The 25,413-nt window shown below is 39.0% G+C and overlaps 1 protein-coding gene across 1 annotated transcript in view; it reads left to right on the forward strand.

The window, feature by feature from the left end:
- LOC122801694 (cytidine monophosphate-N-acetylneuraminic acid hydroxylase-like) overlaps positions 1 to 25,413 on the forward strand; it is a 700,032-nt gene that overhangs the window by 152,063 nt on the left and 522,556 nt on the right. Inside the window, exon 5 of the mRNA XM_044071206.1 lies at positions 15,844 to 15,991. Within this exon, the coding sequence (XP_043927141.1) occupies positions 15,844 to 15,991 (148 nt within the window). The remainder of the gene's footprint in view (positions 1 to 15,843; positions 15,992 to 25,413) is intronic.

Here is a 25,413-nt window from a genome sequence, read left to right on the forward strand (position 1 = left end):
CCCCAATGTCTTTGTTTATGAGCTCCATGATTATCCTCTCCATAGCCTTGCAGACTAAGCTAGTCAGGCTTATGGAGCGATAGTTTCCAGGGTCCGTAGAGGCTCCACCTTTGTGGAGTGGGACCACTGTTGCTGTATGCCATTCTGTGGGCACATATCCTGTAGTGAGGCTGAGATTGTATAGCTGTTTTATTTGAGGGATTAGTTCCTCTTGGAGTTCATGTAGGATGCAACCTGGGACGCCATCTGGTCCCATGGAAGCAGTGTTTTTTGCTTTGGAGAGGGCAGCCTTCACCTGAGCATCAGAGATGTTTGGGAGGCAGCCCTCTGCCGGGATAGATACTTGCTCTTTGGGGTGAGGGGTGGAGAAGTTTGCACTGAACCTGTCTGCCAGGATATTGGCGATGTCTGTGGGTTCAGTGTAGTTTTTGTCGTTTAGAATCAACTCAGAACAAGTCTGGGAGTTGCATCCCAGGTTCCTAACATAACTGAAAAAGCCTTATGATTGTCTTTGGTGTCCTGTGCAATTTTTCTCTCGAAGCTGGCCTTGGAGGATTTTATGAGGGATCGTAATTTTTTGCTAGTACTGATGAGAGATGCCTTCCCTATTAGGGATTTTGCTCTATCATGTAGTAGCTTCCTCCTTCTGTTGTACAGTTTATTTATGGCAGGGGTCCACCAGACTGGATGCCTGCCTTTGGATGATTGGGTCTTGGTTTTGTTTGGGATAGCATGATCCACGCATTCCTGGAGATGTCCGTAGAATGCGTTTATATAGGATTCTGCAGTTTGGGCCGTAGTTTCCACTGGCCCTGGGGCCTTGAAGGATTCCACTTCGGTTTTGAGAAGTGAGGAGTTCGCTTTTGAGAAGGTTTTCACTGTGGATTTCTGGGCTGGGGGTGGGGTCGGGATGTGGACATCCAGTGAAATTAATTTATGGTCTGATCTTACCAATGAGGGATATACTTCTGGTGTGGAGCATTGAGTCCCCATGTTGGTAATGATCAGGTCTATTATGTTGTCCCCTCTTGTGGGAGTGGTGACTAGTTGTTCCATAGCATTTGAGTTTATAATTTCCAGGAACCTTTGGGCTAAGTTGCTGGGGCTTGAGTAGTGCTCCCAATCAATGTTTGGGTAGTTGAAGTCACCCAATATAATGGTGTTCGGAGAGATCTTCATGTTCTCCATTGTTTTCAGGAAAGCTGAGTGGGATTCCTGACTTTGAGAGGGTGGCCTATAGGATGCTATAAACTGAAAAGCAGTCTTGCCCACTGTTAGTTGCACATGGATGGTCTCCGATACTTTGTGCAATGCCACTAACCTGGAGGTGTGGATATCCTTGATAAATATGGAAACTCCCTCTCCTTTTGTGGTTCGGTCTGGGTTTTGGGGCCAAAAAGCATGATATGAGGTATAGCCTGGTAGTGCTGGGGTGCTCTCTTGTTGGAATTATTATAAGATTACATTATAAGATTACATGGCAGGGGATGTAGTACTTGGTGTATCCCTGTAGTGGCATACTCAGGTAAAATGAAATACATTCAACATGCATTGTTTACATAAACACCTTAGGAATCACATGTGTAGGGATTATTATGGATATATATATAAAATAATAAGCTGGTACTGATTTTTTTCTTTCTTGTTTTTTTTTTATTATATGTACTGCATCATTGTTTATTTGCAAGTGTCTATAGAGAGTTGAGTAATGGATGTACGTAAAGCACTTCTTCTTTGACATTGTGTGGTGGTGTAATGCAATTTGTGAAAAGTAACGTTATAATAAGATACGCTAACACTATGTTACCAAAACTCACTTAAGTATATAGAGAATGCAACCTAACAGTGAGACTCTGAGATATAATCAGTTTTCTGTTGGTACACAGCTTAAGGATGTCCCCATAATTAATGTGCACATTACACAGGGGTCATTGTCACAAAGTTGTAATAGTGTTTTTATGATATCAGTTGTCTGATTTAGCACTATATATATATATATATATATATATATATATATATATATATATATATATATATATATATATACACCCAGCTTAGGCATATGTAACTGTAACTATGGTATACCTTCTGCCACTCTACACTTATATTATGTAGCCACCACATGTACTATGCAAATTAAAATACATAGATTAGTATTCTGAATGCTAGGAAGCCATTTTAGGAATGGTGTTAGGTTGTGTTAAGTGCATGATGCTTAGCCATTGCATTTAACATTGATAAATAAGATGCAGAGCTGCAGAAACCTTCATATGTCAAACAGCATCTGTCAATAACCTTAGTCTAACAGTAATAGATGGGATTAGTGAACTGACTGTCTAGTTATATTTGAATGTATGCATTGTTCATTTCATTTGTGGTGGTGGCATTGCATGTCTGCACAGTCTGTGTGTAATATACCACACTTTACTGCAATAACATGGCATCAAAGTACACTGTGAATACACATTAGGATATAATTATGTTAATAGGTCATGCATAATTCATAGGTTCATAAGTATACCCTAGGCTAACAACAACCAAGGCCTTTATAAGTCTAGCCACACAACCCAACCCAACTGTGTCCCCATGTAGCATGTGTGTCTATTTGCTGGGGTATGTTAGTTAGGAGGTTGCTAAAGGTTTAGTGAGGGGTGTGTGTTAGTTAGGGGAATATTTACTGTCAGCTTCTGTCTATCAGAGACATGAAGGCCAGACTGAGAAGGGGCATTTTTCAATTTCCCATCCAATGGTCAAGTTGCATTTGAATAGGATTAGGGATAGACTCTGTTTCATGTGGATGGGAAGCCAATTCCAGAGCACGATGATGCTTTAAAACACATATCGTTCTAGCCAGCATGTCTTAATTATGTCATAAGCAAAGTTTAAATCCTTAGACCAAGTGTTTCCTGTCCTATTTATTTTGCAGATGTACATAATGTCCATCAGGGCTGGATCTGAGGATGCCTTATAAGCCAGACATAGCTCACCCCTCAGTAACCTGTAGGAGACTGAGTATAGAACAAACGAAGGCCATGCTCCACACCAGCATACTGTAAATCCAAAAATGCAAAATAAATCCTGCAAGGGTAAATCCAAACCTTTTTAATGTCTTAAAACCAGAAGTTTAAGCGCTTTTTTTCACCACCACTGAACTTATCAGAAACTGAGTATAGAGATAGGGCTTTAAGGTGATCTGTATAGGACAATGTGTTACTACCTTGTATTCTCTTGATGAGGAACAAATAAAATCTAAAGGTGTTACTGCTCAATGCTAGGAGTCTAAACAAAAAACTCGACTCCCTACAAGCTCTCCTCACCATAGAGAGTGCTGACACCTGTGCAGTCACTGAGACATGGTTTAAAGCTGTGGACAGGCAGTTGAAGGCTATAATGCCTGCCACATATTCAAACCAACTACTACATAGACAAGGACTAAAAATGGAGGTGTGTCAGTTTACATCAAAAATAAATATACCTAAAGACTGTTCATACAGGACAATGTACTTGAGCTTTTCCGCATTCAAATGACCATACTCAAAATCATATACCACTTACTTGCAAGCTGCAGGTCCTCCCTCTGACCCAGGAAACTCACACCATGCATTTAAACTTATTGGAAACACTTACCATCCAACCCAATACCATATTTATGGGTGACTTTAATTACCTCACTATTAACTGGGAATCATACGCAACAACAAATGTACTGACACAGATATTCCTGGATTTGGTAAACACAAACTCCCTGGCCCAGACTGTCAATATACCAACCAGGGGTGCAAACATACTGGATCTGGTCCTCATTAATATGAGATGTAATGTTTTCTCTGATAAGGTCAGACTACAAAATTGTCTCCTTTGAAGTAAAAATATAAACTGGAACTCCAGCTATCCCCAGCTATCCCTAGAATATTCAGGAAGCACTCTAAGGTTAACTTCCTACTATTAAGTGACACCTGGCAAAATTTCAAGCCATCATAAACCCCTAGAACACTGCTGCCTATGCTAAACGTTTCACAGAAATCCTATACAAGCATGATAATAGCTGCATAGAGGCAGCTGTATCCACCAGGAAGAAGTACAAAACTAACTAGAAAAACAATCCATCCTGGTGGAATCACAGCATAAATAATCTGTGTAACAGAAGGAAGAAAATCATGTCAAAAATTAGGAGGTTTAGCACCCAGCAGGATGAAAGCATTCTCATCAAACTAAACAAAAAAACTCAGAAGACAAAGTCTACCAAGCCAAATTTTAGGTAAATTTTGCCTCCCATGCCAAGGACAACCACAAGGCATTCTTTAGCTATGTCTGCAACTTCAAAGGCATTACACAATTTGTGTAGAGCTCATTGTAAGTGGAACCACCTATACTGAGCCAGAAGATATAGCAAACCTACTGGCTGACAAATTCATCTCCAGTTTTACCCCTTTCTTCCCCTCAACCTTCCCTCATAAAATAACATCAAATATAACTTCCCCTAAGTGCACTACATCAATGCGCGTAGACAACATCTCAGGATGCCTTCAAAATAGAATGAAAGGACCTATCAGGCCCTCTGGAATTGCTATATAACTGTAGCTTCCAAACTAGCTGCACAAATGGAGTACAGCAACAGTCATCCATTTGCATAAAGCTGGGCCATCTACAGACCCTGGAAACTACTGACCTGTAAGTTTCATTTGTCTGATATGCAAAGCCATGGAAAAAATTATCATGGAGTTGATCAATAATGACATAGGAATCTTCCAGACATTGGTCCAAACCCAATTTGTTTCAACAAGGGCAGGTCATGCCTACTGAATCTAGTGGACTTCTTTGAGAAGGTCAGCAAAGCAGTGGAATGGGTCAAAATGGTTCACATTGCCTACCTTGGCCTGACCAACGCATTTGACACAATACGCCACTCTGACATTGTTGACAAACTTAAGAGGATAGGTATAAACCCTTATGTCACCTGGTGGATAGCCAACTGGCTCACAGACAGGACCCAGGAAGTTAGAATTGGGGAGTCCACCTCTACAAAGATGCCATTCACAAGTGGAATCCCTCAGGAATTAATCCTGGGACTGCTCCTTTTTGGGATTTTCTTCTCTGAAAAGAGGGCCAATTTCAAGGCCTCTGGCTGACAAAATTTGCAGAAGATTTCAAATTAGGAGCAGTCATAGAATCCCCCACTGATACAAATGTTCTCCAGAAAGGGCTGGCACAGACAAATAACTGGTGTCAGAGCCATGGACTAAAACTAAATGCCAAGGAATGCATAATAGTATCATTTTGGAAGTCATCCACTCCTGGTAACTATCATATTGGCAAAACACCCCTAAGAGTTGACCCAATAGTTAGGGACTTGGGACACACATAGACTAATCTAGCCTTTGACCATCATGTATCTACAGTACTGAGGAAATCATTCTATGTTGTGTAACTTATAAGCAAAGGTATGTCATCTAAGTCCAAGGAGGTCATTGCTCTTCTGTATTTGGCATTCATCAAACTGTCATTCATTACAATGTCCCCTTTGGTATGTACCTAACCAGGCATATTCAACAACTGGAACATCCACAGAGGTTTCTCTCTAAATGAATACAGAGCATAAGTAGCATGTCCTAGACAGACTGCCTCAAGGCCTATCCCTGAATTCTGTCTCCTACGGGCTTTTGAGGGGAGATCTATGCCTGGAATACAAGGCATTGACAGACCCCCACTCTGATGGACCTTCTGCATATCCACAAAACAAACAGCACCAGAATTACCCTTTCTGAAGAATTATACCTTGCCTATGATATAAATAGGACCTGCTGGAGAGACAGGTATGTATCCCAGAGACTACCCCTTCTCTAGAACAGGCTTCCTATTCATGTGAAGGAGAGTTCTTCCCTAACTCAATTAAAGTGCAACTTGGACAACTAGATGGGGAGCAGGAAATTCATCTCTGGTTTGGGGTCTATTTCTGTAATGGACACAGGTAGCCTATGGATGGTTCATCTCCCAGGTCCCTGCCTGTATATGTTTCATCTCCCAAGCCCCTGCTTACAGTTATCAAGGGTACCTGAACTTGTCAGGGATTTGGGATGCATGACTAGGCATAGGGAGGCCTTTGTGGTCTTTAGCCTAGTAAATACCTATGAACCTATGAAACTGTGGGCATTCCAACTATACATATGCTTGGTCAGGTACATGCTGAAGAGGGTATTGTACTTGATGATGTGTCTAATAAGGGCTGAGTAAAGTGGTACTAAAACTTCTCTGGACCTGGATATCATACCCTTACTTATAAGCTGGGTGACATAGAATGATTTTGTTACTACCTCTGCTTCATGTTAGTCAATGGCCAAATTACTGTCTGCATATGTTCCAATATCTCTGACTACTGGGTCAACTCTTAGGTGTGTCTTATCAACATGGGTGGATTTTTTTCCAAAATGCACTATAATACACTTCTTGGCATTGAGTTTTAATCTGTGGTTTTGGCATCGGTCATTTGTCTGTGTTAAACCCTCTTACAGGGTGTTAGTGTCATTGGGGAATATATGATGGCTCCTAATTTGCAGTCATCTGCAAACCTGGTAAACCAGAGGTCCTTGACATTAGCTTTTACTTCTGAGAAGATGCCAAACAGGAGAGGCACAGCACTAAGCCCGGAGGTACCCCACTAGTGGCTGGTCTCTTGGTAGAGGTGGTCTCACCAATCCTGACATCTTGGGTCCTATGTGTGAGCCAGCTGTCAAACCAGCAAGTTATGCAGGGATTTCTGCTTAGTTCAGTGAGTTTATCAAAAACACTAGAGTGAGGTATTGTAGTGTATGCATTAGCGAGGTCTAAGTAGGTGGTATGCACCATTTTTCCATCATACATTGCCTTAGTGACCCTCTCATAGAAGCCTATCAGGTTAAGTAGGCATAACTTTCCTTTGACAAAGCCACACTAGGATGTGTCCAATGTCTTTAATTTGCCAATGTCTTTGTTGACCATTTCCATAAATAATTCATTCCATGGCTTTGCATATTAGACTAGTCAGACAAATTAGTCTGTAGTTTCCAGAGTCAGTCGATGGTCCAACCTTGTAAAGAGGGATAACTGTTGTAGCCTTCATTCATGTGGTACATAGCCTGTTCTGTGGCTGTAGTTAAAAAGTGGCTCAAGTGTTCCTGATAGGTCATGTTTCAAACTATTTAGGTTGCAACCCAAGATATTGTCTGCTCCCAATTAGGCTGTGGTTTTGGCCTTAGCAAGTGTTGCCATCATCTACTCGGAACTTTGCTACTAATAATGGGGGTTATGTTAGTAGGGATTTCATGGGTGGAGGAGGGGGAGAATAGGGGGTGAAGTTAGAGCTAAATTTGTCAGCCAGCAGATTCAGTATAATCACTCTTCTAGGTGAGGATGGTACCATCTAATACCAGTTCAATACACTGTTGTGTAATACCTTTAAGGACATAGAAGTAGAAGTCCTTGTGGTTGTCTTTAGCAGGACAGATTATCTTGATCTTGTAATTCACCTTCTTGCATTTAACTACTCCTCTTAGTTTCCTGTTTAGTTTAAGTAGTGAGCTCTTGCCATTATAAGAGTTGCTGTTTCTGATTTTGGCTATGGCATGTTTTCTTTTGTTATATATCCTGCTAAGGTTATGATTCCACCAGTGTGGTTTGTATTTGGGATTTGTTTTGGGCATACTTCTGGCATGTACAACAGCCTCTATGCAGCCATCTACATGGTTGTACATTTTTTGTGAAACTTAATAGGATGTAGTTTGCAGTAGAATAGTTCCTAACTGTTTTTAGGGGATTTTTTAGGTTTTGCTAGTTTTCCCATGTAGATTTTTGTTTCAGAGGAGATGGTTTTGTGATTTGGCTTCACCAGTGTGGATGTGTCATGAGGAAGTGCAGTGCTCTCCCACAATGATGAGTGAGTACTAGGTCCAAAACATTTGAACCTCTGACTGGAGTTTGCATTATCTGGTCAAGGGTATTTGTATTAATAAAGTCCAGGAAACATTGTGCCTGCAAGTTGGAGGCAGTGTATGTTTCCCAGTCTCTGGAGGGATAGTTGAAATCTCCCATGAATAGAGGATTTGGCTGGATGGTGAGAGCATCCAGCAGGTCTAGGTATGAGTTGTGGAATTCTTGGGGCATAGCTGGTGACCTATAGCTTACTAGGATATAATAAGGGACTTTATCAATGGTGATTTGCACGTAGATGAACTCCAGGGCATCATCCTGTTTAAACAACTTGGGGGTATATTTGTTTCTAATGTAGATCAAGCCCCCTAGAGGTTATTCCCTGTATGTGCAGCTCAGGGTTTAAATGTGTGGAAGACATTGGATCCTTACACTGCAGGAATACTTTCTGTGACTTTAAAACCACATCTCAATAACGACACCGATGATTATACTCCCAAGAGTAAGAAGAGATTCTAGGGTCTGGAGGTTCTTGTTATGACTCTAGCATTGAGCAGTAACATCTTTGGGCTCCTTTGAGTTTTATTTGCTAAGTTGATAGTTTTGTCACTTTGGCCTTGCCTAAAGAAGTCTCCTGGGGGTGGGGGGCTAACAATTTAGCCAATATCCAGAAGCCCAGGAGGAACAGGTACAGACCATCCATGACAAAGCAATGTGATCTGTTAACCATGTCCTCCCACGCTGACAAATACTGAATCACCCGGGAATGACTTGTAAACAATAAAAATAAAAAAAGTGAGCCACCAAGGCAGTATTTGCATGAAACACAAATTTATTTAACATAAAATACTGTTAAAATGCTGTTAAAGTATACCCAGTTAAGCGCTTTCGCCAAGAAACATGAATTGGCTTCTTCAACGTCATTCAGTTATGATGTAACTTCCTTTATATACTCAGATTACTTAAGCAATTATTCATGATTTTGCTTGCATCAGTGAAATTACCCTGACTAAACTTAAAGGCATACTTCCCCTGGATATGTAACTTAGAAAATAACATACTACAAACCTCAATAGTCAATACATTCAAAATAAAAATATTAGTGTTGATAGTAATAATAAACATAAAAGTATAAAACACTGTTAAAAATGAACTTTAAAGTGCAGAACATAATTAGACTGTTAGTTGCAGTCAAATAAGTGTTGTCACAGTACACTTGAAATTAAACCTCTGCTGCCTTTTTCTTCATAAAGGGAGCTATTGTACATTAGTCATTTAAACCTGGCTTTCACAAGCATTGAATCTCAGTTGCCATTTAGTTTCTGTGGCTTCTAATTCTAATTCATCATCCCCACCCCTGGGGGGGGGGTCACTCTGTACTATATCAATGAAAAAGAATTAGAATCTCTTATAGTTGGGACATTTTAGAGTGTGAACGTATAAAGCATTGTTCATTTTTTTTATTTTTAATGTCTCTAAAGTGCTCAGTAATGTGATCCCGTAGCCTTGTTTTGGTCTTACCTACATAGAAACCAGGGCATGATAAGCATGTAGCTAAATAAACCACCATAGTGGTGTTGCAGTTGCACCTACCCGGGCATCCTATATTATGTTCAAAACTTCCTATAAAGACATTTGTACCATCATTAATATTTGTACAGGTCTTGCAAGCATCACATTTATACATCAGTGACCTGTGCTTGCTTTGTTTTCTATTGGCACTTTCAAGAATATTCTTTATATTACGCCCTCTACTGTACACAGCCTTAGGTTTATGCCCCAATGTTTCCTTCATTTCATTGTCAAAATGAGTTTCCCATATACTATTAACACTTGATACCAAGTTTGATGTTTCTGTATTGTATTGTAATACCAGAACATTTGTGTCTGGCTTGGCCATGTTAGTTCTATTAGTGTTTAGACCTGCTTTTAAAATAGGCTTAAATGTAGTTTTTCTTTTAAGCATAACTTATCGCTTTACTTTCAACAAAAGACGTAAGGGGTAGCCTCTGTTTCAGAACATTCCAATTAATATATAGATCTCTTTTTTAAATATTCATCGCTACTAATGATCCTAGATAACCTGACCATTTGGTCTTTTATTATACCCTTCCTCTGATGGAAGGGGTGGCAACTGTTGTAGTGCAATAACATATCAGAATAGGTTTCTTTTCTGTGGATACTACTAGCCAAGGTGCCCCCAGCAACGTCCTTAGTCAACTCAATATCTAAAAATTCTATCTTGTCACAATGCCATTTATATGTGAACTCAAGGAAAGTGGTTGTGCCATTAATGCATTTTATGAAGTCGTTCATCACATGTTCCTCTCCTCACCATAAAATTAGTATGTCATCCAGAAATCTCATATACAACAATACATTGGCCATAAAGGCAGAGGAAAAAACATATTTTCTCTGCCATTCTAGGAGAACCTGATTTGCAAAGCTAGAGGCACATTTGGCCCCCATAGCCACTCCTGCTTCCTGATGATAGAATTCACCTTCAAAAATCATAAAGTTGTTAGTCAAGACCACTTCCATGAGTCCAACTAATTAATTGATCTTAGACTGATCTATTGATTTGCTATCCATCAAACTTTCCCTGAAAAAATCTAACCCTTCATTATGGAGAATTACTGAAAACAGGTTAACCACAACCACAGTTAGGAAACAAAAATTCAAGCTTTCTGTATTTATTTGTCTTAGTAATTCCAAACAGTGCCATGAGTCTTTGAGTATATGTTGCACCTCACTTATCACTAAACTTGCCCATTTGTCTATATATGTTGCTGTTGGTTCAATTTTAGAACCTCAGGCTCCTACTATCAGTCTAAATGGGGGGTTTGCACATATTTTTATGAATCTTTGGTATTCCAAAGATTACTGGTGCTCTTGGTTTCTCAACTGTTAAATATTTTATGTCCACAATTTCCACTTCATTTTGAAATAGAGCAACAGATAAAAAAAAATCAATCCTGGCATAAGCTCTATTAACAGTGTTTCTTGAAGTCCTATTATAAGTTGTAGTGTCATTCAAAATTTCAAACATTTTGGAGCTGTAATCTATGTGAGACATAATAACTACCCCCACCCTTGTCTGGTTTCATTAGGTGATACATTTTGTTTCCTTCCAATTCATTCAAAATAGTGGCTTCACCTCTCGTAAGATTGTTGGTGTTATATCTGGTCTCTTTGACTATTTTTCTAAATTGTTGTTCACATAATTTCTCAAAGGACACTATAAGTGGGTGACTGGGGGGGTGAATACGCTCTTATGTTTGGCCACCAAGTTCTTATCCACGCCTTTATTACTGTTTTTGAAATATAAACTGAGATTCAATTTTCTAGTATGCAGTTTTAAGTTAATCAAACCATTTGCAATGTCAGTCTTATAATTAGGTACAAAAAATATCCCTTTTTTAAAGAAATTGAAATGTCCTTCACTAACAATAACATCACTGTAGTTATAAATATAAAAAACATCACTTTCCAGAATATTACATTCAATTGCTACATAAGAACAATCATTTTCATCTACATTCAGTAAGTCTTGGTCAGAAATAGCAGTTGCATTAAATAACTCAGTCAATGAAAGTCTCTCCTCCAACCCTGTTATTGTCCTCTGTTGAAGTAATTGTTGTTCCTGTTGCTCTGAACATTGCAATTCTGCCTGCCCCAGGGGGTCTGTTTCCCTTGATTTTTTCAGTCTCTTGGACCTCCTTAGTTGTTGACCCTCCTGAAAAGAATAATCATTGTCCCCCCTGGTGTTCTTAAACCCCCTTTTACCATCAGAACTGTTGTTCTGGATGTTTTTGTTATTATTTTAAGGACTATTCTCATAAACATTTCCCTGGGGCTGTCTTCTCCCTAGGTAAGATTGATTATTTGAATAACCAGCCCTGTCTCTATCAAGCTTATGTTGCTTTCTCAAACTGTTTTCTTTTACAAAGTTATTAATGTCTTTAAGAACATTCTCATACTTAAATTTGTATTGCTGAAAAAGTAAATCTTAAATAATACTTTGATTTAAAACTGAAATCTCATTTTTCAAAAGAGCCAACTTACTGTTGTTGTTTCTGATAATGATGTCCATCATTTCAAAACCTTGTTTATCAAATAAAGTCACAAGTTCTCGAAAAGCAGAGGACCCCGCCTCAATCTCCAAAGGCTGTTTCCAGACTCGTACAACTTTGGAGACTTGTTTAAGAACAACTGATTTGTTTAAAATGCGTTGTCTAGTTAAAGTGTTCTGTCCTTTCTACAAAGCTTGTCAAAGGTGCTTAACTGCATTTTTAATGACATTCCTTGATTGGAAACAGCATTTTCATTGAAAAAATCTGCTTCAAACGCTGTAAATCATTCATTCAGGTCTGTATTAACTCTATCTAGCCTCATAGTCGCAGGGGTGGTCCTCATTGATACCTGAGCCAATGGGGAATGCAGAGTGAACAGTTCAGCTTGTGAGTCAGTCAGGGTATTGGTAGATACTCTTGTCGCTCTTCCTTCCATCACAACAGAAGTCAGTCTCTGAATAGACTGGTTAAGTTGAACCAGCAAGGTAATGTTTTTGTATAGCATTATTTCGGTTTTAAGTAAAATAATTTGTGTTTCACACTAATACTGCCTTGGTGGCTTGCTTATTTTATTTTTATTATTGTTTACAAGTTTTTGAGCCATTTGGTTTGTTTCTTGGAGCCCCTGCAATGACACCAGAATCTAAGCCAATTGTTAAAGTCAGTCAATTTTTGTTCATACTGTGGCATCATCCGTGGTGAAGGTAGGATGCCGCTCAATATAAGGTACCTGTCTGAAACACATATTCAGAGAGATACATAATGTCTCTGTTCATATAGTCAAAAGAGGTATGTCTCTGGTTATTTATACCCACATGGATTATGATAGAACATACTGGTACCAGTAGCACATTGACTTGAGAGCATGCATAACCTGGTGGATCCTGGGTTCTGATAAGCAACTAATCATTATCATCTTCTTGTCCAGTCTAGTGACTGGGGCATCTGTGTGTTGTACAATGGAGTCCCCTATGGCAAGCGTTCTGCGTAAAGTGTTTGCTTGCACTATGGGATTCATTCTTGTGGGCCCATTGGGAGTAGACATATGTATGCTGTTTGGTGTTGTTTTTAGTGTGTGCTTTAGAGACTGCTGAGATAGGTGTTGCTGTTTGTAGGCTTAGGAGGTCTTTGACATTTGGAAAGTTTGCATTTTAGTGCCTCAGTATAAGATTGTCTATGTCTGTGTGGTGGACACTATGTGTGCTGGAGGTAGTTTGTGTGTTCTTTTTAACCTTCTTTGTAAGTGAGATTTTTTTTCTCCAAGGAAATTGTGTATGTACATTTCTCATAAACTGTGTTAGTTTCAAGGTTTAAAAGATTGTCTGTGAAAATGAAACAAGTGCTATATCATATCAGGATGCCCATTTCTACAAAACTGGCTACAGAGACATTTGGAAATTGCATAACCATTTTATCTGGACCTGTATTAGGGTAGACCACTATGATTTGTTGACTGGATTATACAGAGGTCTCCGAAGGTGGTCTCTAGGGTTAGAGACAACAAATAGATATGATATTATTGCTATTGGACACACAAGCTACAGATGCTCTAAGCTTAACTTTGTGGAATGCCTCACGAAGTTACAGGTTACAGTCCTAATACTAGTTATATAGGTAAATGTTATTGTCCAAGCACTTGCATCTGTACAGGGCACTGCCAACCACCACTGAGCAGTAAGCAGTTCCATGCAAACGTGCCTAATTTATAGAAACAGAAATGAAACTAAATACTAACTCCTGTGCACCCTGCCTAGTAGATGACTACATTTTGAGCTCTTCTGGACTGATTCCACACTCATGAAGAGTAGGCAAACACCATCTGCCATAAGACGGATGATCTGTTCTTCAGTGTAAAAACACACCAAAAGGAAATGCTCAAGTGGATAGTGCTGTCTCCTCACAGCAAGATGTTTCCTGGTTCAATTCTTGGCTAGGGTGCCTTCTGTGTGGATACTCCTTGTCCCTGTGTTTGCGTTACTTTCCTCTGGGTGCTCTGGTCTCCTCCCACATTCCAAAGACATGCAGTAAGTGGATTGGACACATTAAAATGGCCATAAGTATGAGTGTGCATGCAAGTGTGTGGTGTGGAAGAACTACCATGGCAAGGCTAGCCACCTGGTGTTGTAAAACTTGGCTCCAGATGATTATCTGTGCTGAAGTGACACCCCATGTGTAAAAATAGAAAAAGTAGTTGTGGATGGATGCATCTCTTTAGGTATGCCCCCACCCTCATCCCCAAAAGTGGCAATAACCCCTCATGGACTGCCCATTCACGTAGTCCAGATGCCATTCATGGTTTCAGTCTTGACCAAGGCCCAGGACCACAATCACCACCTGCCACACTCCAGCTTAATGTCATTATTCCTTCCATCAGATACTGGTGAGCACTCATAAACCTATATTTCCTTCCCCAACTAGGTCCTAGATTTGCATGGACTGCTTAATAAACCACAGTCTGGGTTATTCTTAAAGATCCATCCCTCTACATCAATATAGCCATCAAGCTCTGCAAAACTTGTAAGGTTCAGCAAATACTCTTGGCTCAGCAAGTGTTTGTGAGAACTGAAACTTCATATGATACCATGTACCTTTACCATGCTATCAGTCTGTAGCAAGATAAACATTTTGCACAGAATAAGATTCTGAAACATTGCATTTTAATGAGGCCCATTAGTGATGTACAGTATTGGAGAGGTAAATATGGTGCCAATATGCCATATGAGTCTGTAGTATTCTGAGACATGCACATATATCAGATTATTACCTCTTCATAAGGAGATAGTGTAGTTGCCTAATACCAAGGTATGCCCACATATATATCATACAATGGTACCTCATTAATATTCAAAAATGTGCACGCTGCTTGGTCAGCCCAACCAGCATGTCTGTTGTAAACTGAACATATGCCAATAGAAAAAAGTCTGGTTACTGAAGTCTGACTGGCATTTCTTCTATTAATACATGTTAAGCCTTTGCAGCCTTCACCCTCATGATTAAACCACACCACCCGTGGGTAAATTTTCAATATACAATACCCACTCATCACTTATTGCTATATTATATCACATCTGCTAGACTGTATCACATTTTATGTCTGTGTTTTTATGTACATGACTATAGTGCTCTTGCCACTGTATATTGTGAAATAGCTTACATTTGTGAGGATTTCTTTGGGGGCTGTTCAATGTAGATGGTAAAGCATCCATTGTAATGCTTGCTGTGACCCCATTTTGTGGGTACTGATTCTTATTTGTCCACATACTTGTGTTGTCCACTACTATGCCATGTTTTTAGCAAAGAAAGCTGGTTGCTATCTGCAGCTGTCCATAACAGCATGCCACATACTAGTAGTTACATATTTATGTGGCTGAGCTGAAATGTGAAACAATATGATGTTCAGATCAAGTATGTGTTTGTGTTTTTTATATATATATATATATATATATATATATATATATATATATATATATATATACACATATATAGAGAGAGAGATAGATGTATGTGTGTGTGTGTGTGTGTGTGTGTGTGTGTGTGTATAATAAAATGGTAAGCAAAGCCAATATACACTGCATAAATGCACTGAATAAAAATCTGCTTGGAGAATGTTACAATTTATATGCATATCACATGTGCAGTTTTTTACATTGCCTCTTTGACTATTTGAAATATTTTGGTATACAGGAATTTTTCGAATTCCTTCTTCTAAAGGTGTACATATAACCATAATGTGAGCAAAGATAACATACAGCTGTACCATTCATTGGATAAAATCTGCCTTGAATATATTACTGTTCATTTACATATCACACATGAATAATCTGGAACAGAATCATACAAAATAATGTATTACGTTGCTTATTTCTAGCTACTATACTTTGGAGAAGGTGTCCAAGAAAAAGGCTGATATTCCAATTTATGTGGGAAATACATCCAGGCCCGTATTCTGGTACCTGAATAGAAGTGGAGTAACATTAACAAATATTAACATTGTTCCATTTGGAGTGTGGCAAAAGGTGAGTATGGCAGAATAGTTTTATTTTAAAGCTACACTTATTAATAAGTTTATTTACCATATAGGAATAAACAAAGATACTATAAATAAGGCATCTTTGAATGTTTCTTACTGATTTGAACACCTCACAATGAAAAATAACACATGATGATGTAGTATTGAAACCACAAAGTAAACGAGGAACATCTCATCTGTAGAGGAAAGTTATTTTTGATTGCCCATAATACTTTGCAGCTCTATGGAAATCATTACTCAAAACTTATCATGACACATTTGTGGATGTGGTTATAGAGAAAAACTGAGTAATCAGTCAACCTAGAAAAAAATCAAATAGCACACTATAATCTTCATTTTTGCCAAAATTACTTGGACCTTTATATTGAGAAGTACAACAGGAAAGGTAATTATTTTATAAGCAAAAACCTTGCAGACATGACCAATACACTTTCATGTGATAAAAGCTATCCGTAAATAGGACATTACTTAGTGCAGTGTCAGTGATACAACAAGTAGCACACTCACCTTTGAAGCAGAGGGCTGTGGGTTCTTTTCCCACACCAGGTAGATCACTTGCTGACACTACAGTGCAGCATTTGGGGGTGTGCCACACTCCTGAGAATGTCATCCTTCATATGAAATGTTAAACTAAAGCCCCATCTCCATGAGTTGGTGGTAGCTTAGCTGAATGTAAAAGATCCCACGGTACCTATCAAAAGATTAGCGGAAGGTCCCTGATGCCCTGCCCAAATTTCTCCAAGTAGTATAAACACCACCTCAGGTCCCCCATGAAAGGAGGCTACTAGCCTAGTGGGACCAACCCAGTTAGCAAAGGATAAATAAATAAATAAATAAAAATGCACTTTGATTCTCTGGCTTAGTGGCTTAAAATAAATTGAACCATGGTCTCCCTATCTTTTTCTGACATGTGAAAATGTGTCTGTAGATACTAATCCCTGCAGCACAGGAAGAAATTACAGTCATACACACTCACAGCTGGTTCCTTTCCCATTTGCTGTATATGTACTGCCAAAGCTGTTTCTGAATAACTGCATCCAGGCAGATACTGGATATGAGACCCAGGTCAAACGAGACATGCTAACAGAATACATACACAAGAAGCATTGCTGCACAAATACAATGTTGGCAATCCTTTGTGAATCACGGTCTGCATGCAGGTTGAGTTAACAGTTGGAACTAATTTACATGGTGTTTCTGAGTCAGGCTACTTATTTGAAATGCTGTTTATGTTTTTAATTTTGGACTAATCATGTAGATCATAAACAGCAGCATGCCTTCGTCTTTGAGGTACACGTGAATTTGTACACTTTGCTACCTTGATCATGGAACACATTTTAAGAAGCTGATGTGTATGTGTATGTATGTGTGTGTGTGTGTGTGTGTGTGTGTGTGTGTGTGTGTGTGTGTGTGTGTGTGTGCGTGTGTGTGTGCATGTGAATGGCAAAAATATATAGTATTTGAGTGAAAGGGAAAAGGCAACTATAGAGGCATATTTTAGAAGCAGTAAAATCAGAAAAGTTAATCTTTTGTTATTTATTTTTTTCTTTTGTATAGTGTTATGGAAACAGTTACAGCATTCTTCATGTTTATAGTTCTGTGAAACTCAAAATGAGTAATCAAAGGAATTTTCAGTGTTCTGTGTACTTATTCACTAAGAACAACCTTGTTGGTCTCTTTATTTACATGTGCAATCACAATAAATACATTTCCGAAAACTCAAGAAAAATAAGAATATGGGTCCAATACATTCACTGCTACAAAACACTAGCTATGTATGGCAAATCTCTTCAGTCATGACCAACCTACTGTTCCCTCTACCAGATTTACTGTAGTAAATATACCATGCAGTCAGAGAAATTAATGACATTTGCAAAGTAACACTACTGCAGCAGTCACAGAGTTTTCTGTTATATGTTCTTTTCGGTTTCACTTCAGGCACCTAGCTGACATTCCTGAAACATTTTGGCTGGGGACACATGGCTGAAGTGACATTCAGCTGCAGAGAAATATGGCTGTTTGCAAATTCCCTGTGGGCAAAGAGAAGAATGGGTTGTCATACCTACAACTTCAATAACCAAATTCACAGGGGGAAAACAAACAGCCATATTTCTCTGCAGCTGAATGTCACTTCAGCCATGTGTCCCCAGCCAAAATGTTTCACAGGGAAATGTCCCGCTGCCTAGGCGCCTAAACCCGGATGTGGTGTATGGGTTTCCGTGTAGTGTAAGGTAAGTGACTGTTTTTAAAGTTTTTGGGTGGGAGTTTTAGTATGTGTTACTTTATTGTTAAGTTGTGTGCGTGGGTTAGAGTAGCTAGGTTAACGTATGAGTGTGTGATTGTTGGATGTGTTGATGTTTGTGTATGTGTGTGCGAGGGACTGTGGAATGTCTGGGTGTGAGTGTTCTGTTTGTTACTGTTAGTATATATAAGTAGGGGGGTGTGGGGGGCTCAGCCCACGACAAGGGGTGTGCAGAGGGGCTTGCCCCCCTGCATTTCTTTAGTGTAGGTATGTGTCTGTGTGGTGTTTTGTTGTGTTGACGTTTTTTGTGGTGTAGGTATTGCAGTTTGTGTGTGGAGTAGTGTATGTTGTGTGTTCGGGTTTGTGATTTCGGTTTTGTGAGGTTTCGCTTTTGTGATGGTTTCGGCTTCATGTGCTCGAAATGCTGAAATTCGACATTTCAGCATTTCGAGTATATAGGGTAAAACCATTCTTATCTTATCTTATAGTTTCACAGGTTCAAAGGTGTGTACAAGGCTAATGACCACTGGGGCCTTTTTAATTCTATCCATGCATTCTAAATCTCTGATAACTTCTGGTACCATTGCTAGTGTAAGTAGGGGCTAGGATGATGAAAAATTTACAAGCAGAGACCTGGGAGATGATTTACAAGCTACTTGTGTCCACTAGAGACATAGGTGCCATACAAGGATGAATTTACAGTTCTTCATGCAGTTGTCCAAGTTGCACTTGTATTGGGTTAGGGAGGAGCTCTGCTTCACATGAATGGGAAGCCTGTTCCATAGAAAGAGTAGTCTCTGGAATACATACCTTTCTCTCCAGCAGGTCCTATTTATATCACACACAAATTGTATGACTTTAGAATAGGTAATTCTTGTGATATTTGTTTTGTGGATATGAATGAGATCCATCAAAGTGAGATCTTAAAATGCCGTGTATGCCAGGCATAGATCTCCCATTAATAGCCTGTAAGAGGCAGAATACTGATATAGGATTTTAAGGTAGTCTGCATAGGACGTTATATATGTTTGTATTATTTTAGTGAGGATCCTCTGTGGGTTTTCCAGTTGTTGGATGTGCCCCAGATGGGTACATACCAAAGGGGTCATTATATTCAAAGATAGGTCTGATGAGTGATGAATACAGTGGAACAATGACCTCCTTGCATCTAGATAACATGCCTCTGTGTATAAATTGCACAACATTAATGGAGTTCCTCAATACCATAGACAGAAATGATGTTCAAAGGCTACATTAGTGTTTATGTGTGTCTCCAAGTCCCTAACTATTGACTTGACTCTTAAGGCTGTCTTGTCAATATGGTAAGTACTAGGAGTGGCTCACTTCCTAAAGGAGGCGATTATACATTTATTGGCATTTAGTATCAGTCCATGGCTCTGACACCAGTTATTTTGTTTGTGTCAGCCCAAAGAACATTAGTATGAGTGGAAGATTCTTTGACTGCACCTAAGTTGCCCTCACATTTAAATTCACTAATAATTACAATAGATTAACAATAATTAGTGGAATTCCCTCATATATGATTAAATTCAAAGGAATTAAGGACTGGCTAAGAAAAGAAATTAGAATTTTTGACAAAGGAAAAATAAATTATAAGAATCTTGGAAAAATAAATGTGTGTGTGTGTGTGCGTGCGTGCGTGCGTGTGTGTGTGTGTGTGTGTGTGTGTGTGTGTGTGTGTGTGTTAAGATGACTAGTTTGCCATAAAACACAAGAGAAAAGTATAGCAATGTATTTAAGATACAGGAAGATTTGAATATTGCTAAGTTAAAAGTTCAAAAAGGTGAATTAACCAAGACTTTAAATAAAAATATCAATTAATATTAAATTATAAAATTGCAACAGCTCTAGAAAAGGTGAAACTACAATTGCATTTAGTAACTCCTCTAAGAGTTTAAATAGAAATCCAGCAAGTTCTACAGTTTAGCAAGATCAAATCAAAATGTATTCAGATTACAGGATGTAAAATAAGGGTCAATGATAGTAAATATATCTTACATTTAGAAATGTCATGAAAACTCTTATAAAATTAAAAGGAGCGTGTAGATAATAGAGTATTTTTTGTAACAATATAATTACTCCATTAAATATGAAAAATGTTATAAATCTTTCAAAAAAGTAAAATTTATTTAGAAATGAGTAAACTAATTAAAACATTAAAAGACAATGAAACATGAAAAACAAATGGAAAAATTGCCAAGAGTTAGAAAATTCTTCCAGAAAATATAAGGTACAAAATAAAAATATCATACCACCTTCTTGGAGGTGCATATTGACAGTTTGTTTACTGAAACAGGATAAGAATCCAGCATTAATTATGTCATGTAGGACAATTCCCTCATTAAATACAGATTATAAAATATTCTTATCAAACTTGGTTAACAGATTAAAACTAATGCAAGCAATTCTAATAGATGAATAAATACCAGACAGGACTTCTTATTGGAAGCACAATAATTTAACCTCAAAAGAAGAATAACTTTAATAGAGTACTCAGACATTTAAAATTGTGACAGAAAGCATTAGGATTGACATACATGAGTAAGGGTAAGCTTCACCTCACTTTACCACTTGCTAACCCTAACACTAACCCTACCCCTGTCCCTATCCTGAAACCTACACCTTATGTTACTAAAAACCCTTTCCCTAGCAGTACCACTACACAACATAGAAGGACACAGAGCATACGCACAATGTCAAACAGATACAATATTGAATCTATCCCCTTACATAACCCTGACTCTAATCCTAAGCCACAAATACTCACACATATGCACTATTTATTTATTTATTTATTTATTTATTTATTTATTTATTTATTTATTTGCATTTGTTTAACCAGGATAGTCCACTGGGCTCGAAGAACCCATTTTCAATGGAGTCCTGGGGAGAAAAGCTCCACATACAGATTACACAAAGATGAGGATATACATATACATTACATGGGGTTAAACATTGTACAGTTTATGTAATTAAACATGTAGAGAGAGCTAAAAACACAGGTTATAAGAGCAACAATATATATATATATATATATATTTTTTTTTTTGAGGAGAGTTAGTATGCTGGTAGTCAATGTGTAATGCTACCTGGGATTTTGAGTGACAGAAGAGAAAAGTACTATAGGTTCATAGGTTCATAGGTTCATACTAGGCTATCTGCCCGAGGGCATTTACAAGCCTAGCCCATAGTTTTGTGGCTTACGCCACCCCTTTAGTATGGGGAACTATACCCATTATTTTGCTGTGCCTCTGTCGAGCAGTGACACTGAGGTAATCCCTGGGGAATATCTGCGATCTCCCATCCATTGGTCAAGATTTCTCTTGAACAAGGCCAGCGAGGTGCTCTGCCTCACATATACCGGGATTTTGTTCCACAGCATAGGAAGCCTTTGGGTGATGAATCTATCCCTCCAGCATGTCCTATTAATAGCCGTGTTGAGATTTAAGTCTCCCGCCCTTGTGGCTCTGACGGATCTAGATTTTTTGAGGTGAAGCATATTCATCAAATCTGGGTTTGACATGGCCTTGTATGTTAGGCAAAGGTCACCTCTGAGCAAGCGGTTCACTGAATAGAGCTGGAGTTCTTTCAGTCGGGCAGCATAGGACAGATGTTTGAGACCCTTTATCCTTTTGGTGAGGAACTTTTGTTGCCTCCAGCTGCTGCAAGTGTCGGGTCAGATACATTCCGAATGGGGCATTGTACTCAATCATTGGTCTGATGAGTGATGAGTATAGGGAGACTATGACCTCCCTTGATCTAGATGAGAATCCCTTCATGATAAGGTGGGCAATGTAGAAGGTCTTCCTAACTACTTTAGCTACATGGGTGTCGAATGACAGACTACTATCAACCTGGGTCCCCAGGTCCCTGATAACTTCTTCTGTGCTCAGTGGATTGCCACCTATTTGGTAGCTAGGGGTAACCTTGTTTTTCCCGAAGGGTATGACTATGCATTTTTTGGCATTTAACTTTAGGCCATGGCTCTGGCACCAGTAGTAGGTTATGAGGGGTGAGAGCAGTATACTGGTAGCCCATGAGTAATGCTACCTGGTGTTTAGAGTGAAAGAAGAGAAAAAGTACTAGAGTAAAGAGTAGGTTATGAGGGGTGAGAGCAGGAGCACTCCAATGTGGAGGTTAGATGAGAGTGGAGTGATTCTTTAAAGTATGGGAGGCTTGCAATGGTACGAATGGAGGGAGGAAGGGAGTTCCATAAGTGTGCTAGTGAGAAGGACAGGAGGTTTTGTCCAGGAGGGTGGAGGGGTCTGTGAATTTCTATGAGGCTTTGATTGTTTGATTTTAGATGTCATTGAGTGTGGTGCATTTTAAAGGTAGACAAGAGTGCGGGGCAGAGGGATGGCTGGAAAATCAGTTTGTGAGCATATGTGAGTTGGGTGTAGGAGAGGTAGTTCTAACCAGTTCAGTTTGTGGAGTGGTTCACAGTGGTGGGTTGATGATTTGTTACAAGTGGCAAATTTGACAATTTTATTGTAACAAGAGGATAGTTTGGTTTTGAGGGAGGATTGTAGGTTAGTAAGAAGAGGTGCTCCATAGAGAAGGGAGGGTAGGAGAAATGTAGTATAGAGAGTAATCTTAGTAGCTGAGCTGAGGAATCGATTATGACCTTAGAGCATGCCAAGTTTTTGGTGGGTTTTATTTATGTTTTGTAGCCAATGGGAATTGAATTTAAGCTTGTCATCAATTTGGACTCCTAATAGTTTGGTTTCTGATACAAGCTCAAGGGGGGATGTTATTTTGTCTGGAGATGGAGAATGATTTATGATCGATGTTAGTAGTTTTTGAAGGAGTAAATATCATGAGTTTGATTTTAGCAGCATTAAGTTCTAGATGGTTGTCTTTCATCCAATTTTCAGTGGTGGAGAAGGCATCATGGGTTAGCTTTAAAAGAGTTGAGATGGATGAGGCAGCACAGATGATTGCGGAATCATCTGCATATTGAATAATATTAGCCTGAGGGATAGCGTGGAAAAAGTCATTAATGAAAATATTAAAGAGATGGGGGCCCAGAATGGAACCTTGTGGGACACCTGTTGGGGTATTTAGAAAGGAGGAGGTAGCTTTTTTCCACTTGACTGCTTGTTGTCTATTGGAGAGTTAGCTGTTAAACCAGTTGAGTGAAGAGAGAGAAAGGTTTAGATTAGATAGTTTAGTAAGAAGTAGGTTATGGGAGATAGTATCAAAGGCCTTAGAAAGATCGAGAAGAATGGTAGATACAATGAGTCCAGAATCTCTAGCTTTATTCACAGTTTCAAGGAAGGATAGGAGGGCTGTCATAGTACTATGATGGGGTCTGAATCCATGTTGGGTAGGGGTTAGTAGATTGTTATCCAAGAGATGGGGAAGGAGTTGAAGGTGGATACATTTCTCTAGGACTTTAGAAATGGGTGAGAGGATGGCTATGGGATGGAAATTGGAGATGTTAGTATTATTTCCTCCTTTGTGTAGAGCGATGATGTAAGCTTTTTTCCAAGTTTCGAGGACTAAACCTTCTTGGATAGAGTGATTGATGAGGATACTGTTAGGGAGGGTAATGGCATCAGCAGCTATACCGAGGTAGTATGAGGGAATGTTGTCAGGGGCATTGGTGCATGGTTTTAATTTCTGTAGGAGTTTTCTTATAGTCGAAGTTGGAGTAGGTTTAATCAAAAATGGGAGGAACTGAGGTGGGGTGAATGAGAGAAAGGAGTTGGAGGGGGAGGTTGGTTGTGAGTAGAGGGGGTAGGAGGTGCATTGTTATGTGTAAAAGAAGAAGTAAGTTTGGAAATAGAGTCTATGAAGAAAGAATTGAATTGGGTAACAAGATCTATGTCTTGTAAATCTGGGCTGGGGTTTGGGTTTTCTATAGTGCCAGGTTTTAAGAGTGAATTTATACCTGCCCAGAATTTTTGTGGGTTAGTTTTATGATTGTTTTGAAGTTGGATAAAGTAGTTTTGGCGATCTATTGAGATAAGTTTTTTTAGTAAGTTACGAACAGTTTTGTATTTATTGAGGTTAGATGTAGATTTGTTTTGCTTGTATTGTGCCCATGTTTTATCTCTAAATCGCATGGTAGTAAGTGTATTTTTGTTAACCAGGGGGTGGCTTTCCTTTTTATTCTTTTGGTTATTAAGGGAGCATGATTATTTAGGATGTTTAGGAAGATAGTATTAAAGTGAGTTACTGCATTTTCAAGTGGTAGGGTTTTTAAGGGAATCCAGTTAATAGATTTAAGGGTGCTGGAGAAAACTTCAGGGTTAAAGTTTTTATGGCATCTGGTAGTTATGTAGTTATGAGTAACTTGTAAGGGAGTTGGAAGATGTCTAGTGAAGATGGGAAGATGATCACTGAGGGGGTCAGGAAGGGTTCCACTGTCAGGGTATTTATGGGGATGGGAGACTAGAATCCAGTCTAAGATGTTGCCACTTGAGAAGTCTTTGGATGGCCTAGTTATTGATTTGATTAGTTGAGAATAGTTGAAAAGGTTGATGTTGAGGGGGGTGTGTAGGTGACTGTATGGAGGACCAATTAATATTGGTATCTCCCATGATTATAGTTTCATTACAGATGTTAGTTGATAGCCAGGAGAGGATGTTTTCAAGTATTGGGATATTATCACCTGGAGGAATGTAGAGAGAGGCTATGCATATAAATTTGTATTTATTCAGCTGGAGATGAGCTAATTTTAGTTCTGCATTAGAAAACTGGGGAATGACTTTATTATAAGGTGTTAAGCATAGGGAGGATGAGTAGAGTAGAGCTACTCCCCCACCCTTTTTGTGGGTTCTGTCTGATCTAACGATTGAGTAGTTTGGTGGTAATATCTCGGCATCCTTTATGTGAGGTTTTAGCCAGGTTTCAGAAATGGCTAGGATGTCAGGTTTGTTATGGAGTACCCATGCATGAAGGTTAGGGATTTTGTTTGCTAAGCTTTGTGCATTAAGAGATGTGAATAGGATAGATTTAGAATTTGAGGAGGAGTGGTTTGGACCTGGGTTAGGGTGTATATTGCCAGATAAAAGTATGGCAGTTAGAAGTTGAGTTAGGTAGTAGAGGTGTTTGGGTTGTTTTGTTTGGGTGGAGTAAGTAGAAAGATTAGAGGGAGATATGGAGAGTAGAGAGGGTGAAATGGTTTTATGAGGAAGGAT

The sequence above is a fragment of the Protopterus annectens genome, chromosome 5.part0, assembly GCF_019279795.1.
Source record: "Protopterus annectens isolate FY-2018-M chromosome 5.part0, PAN1.0, whole genome shotgun sequence".
NCBI classification, from domain to species: Eukaryota; Metazoa; Chordata; order Ceratodontiformes; family Protopteridae; genus Protopterus; species Protopterus annectens.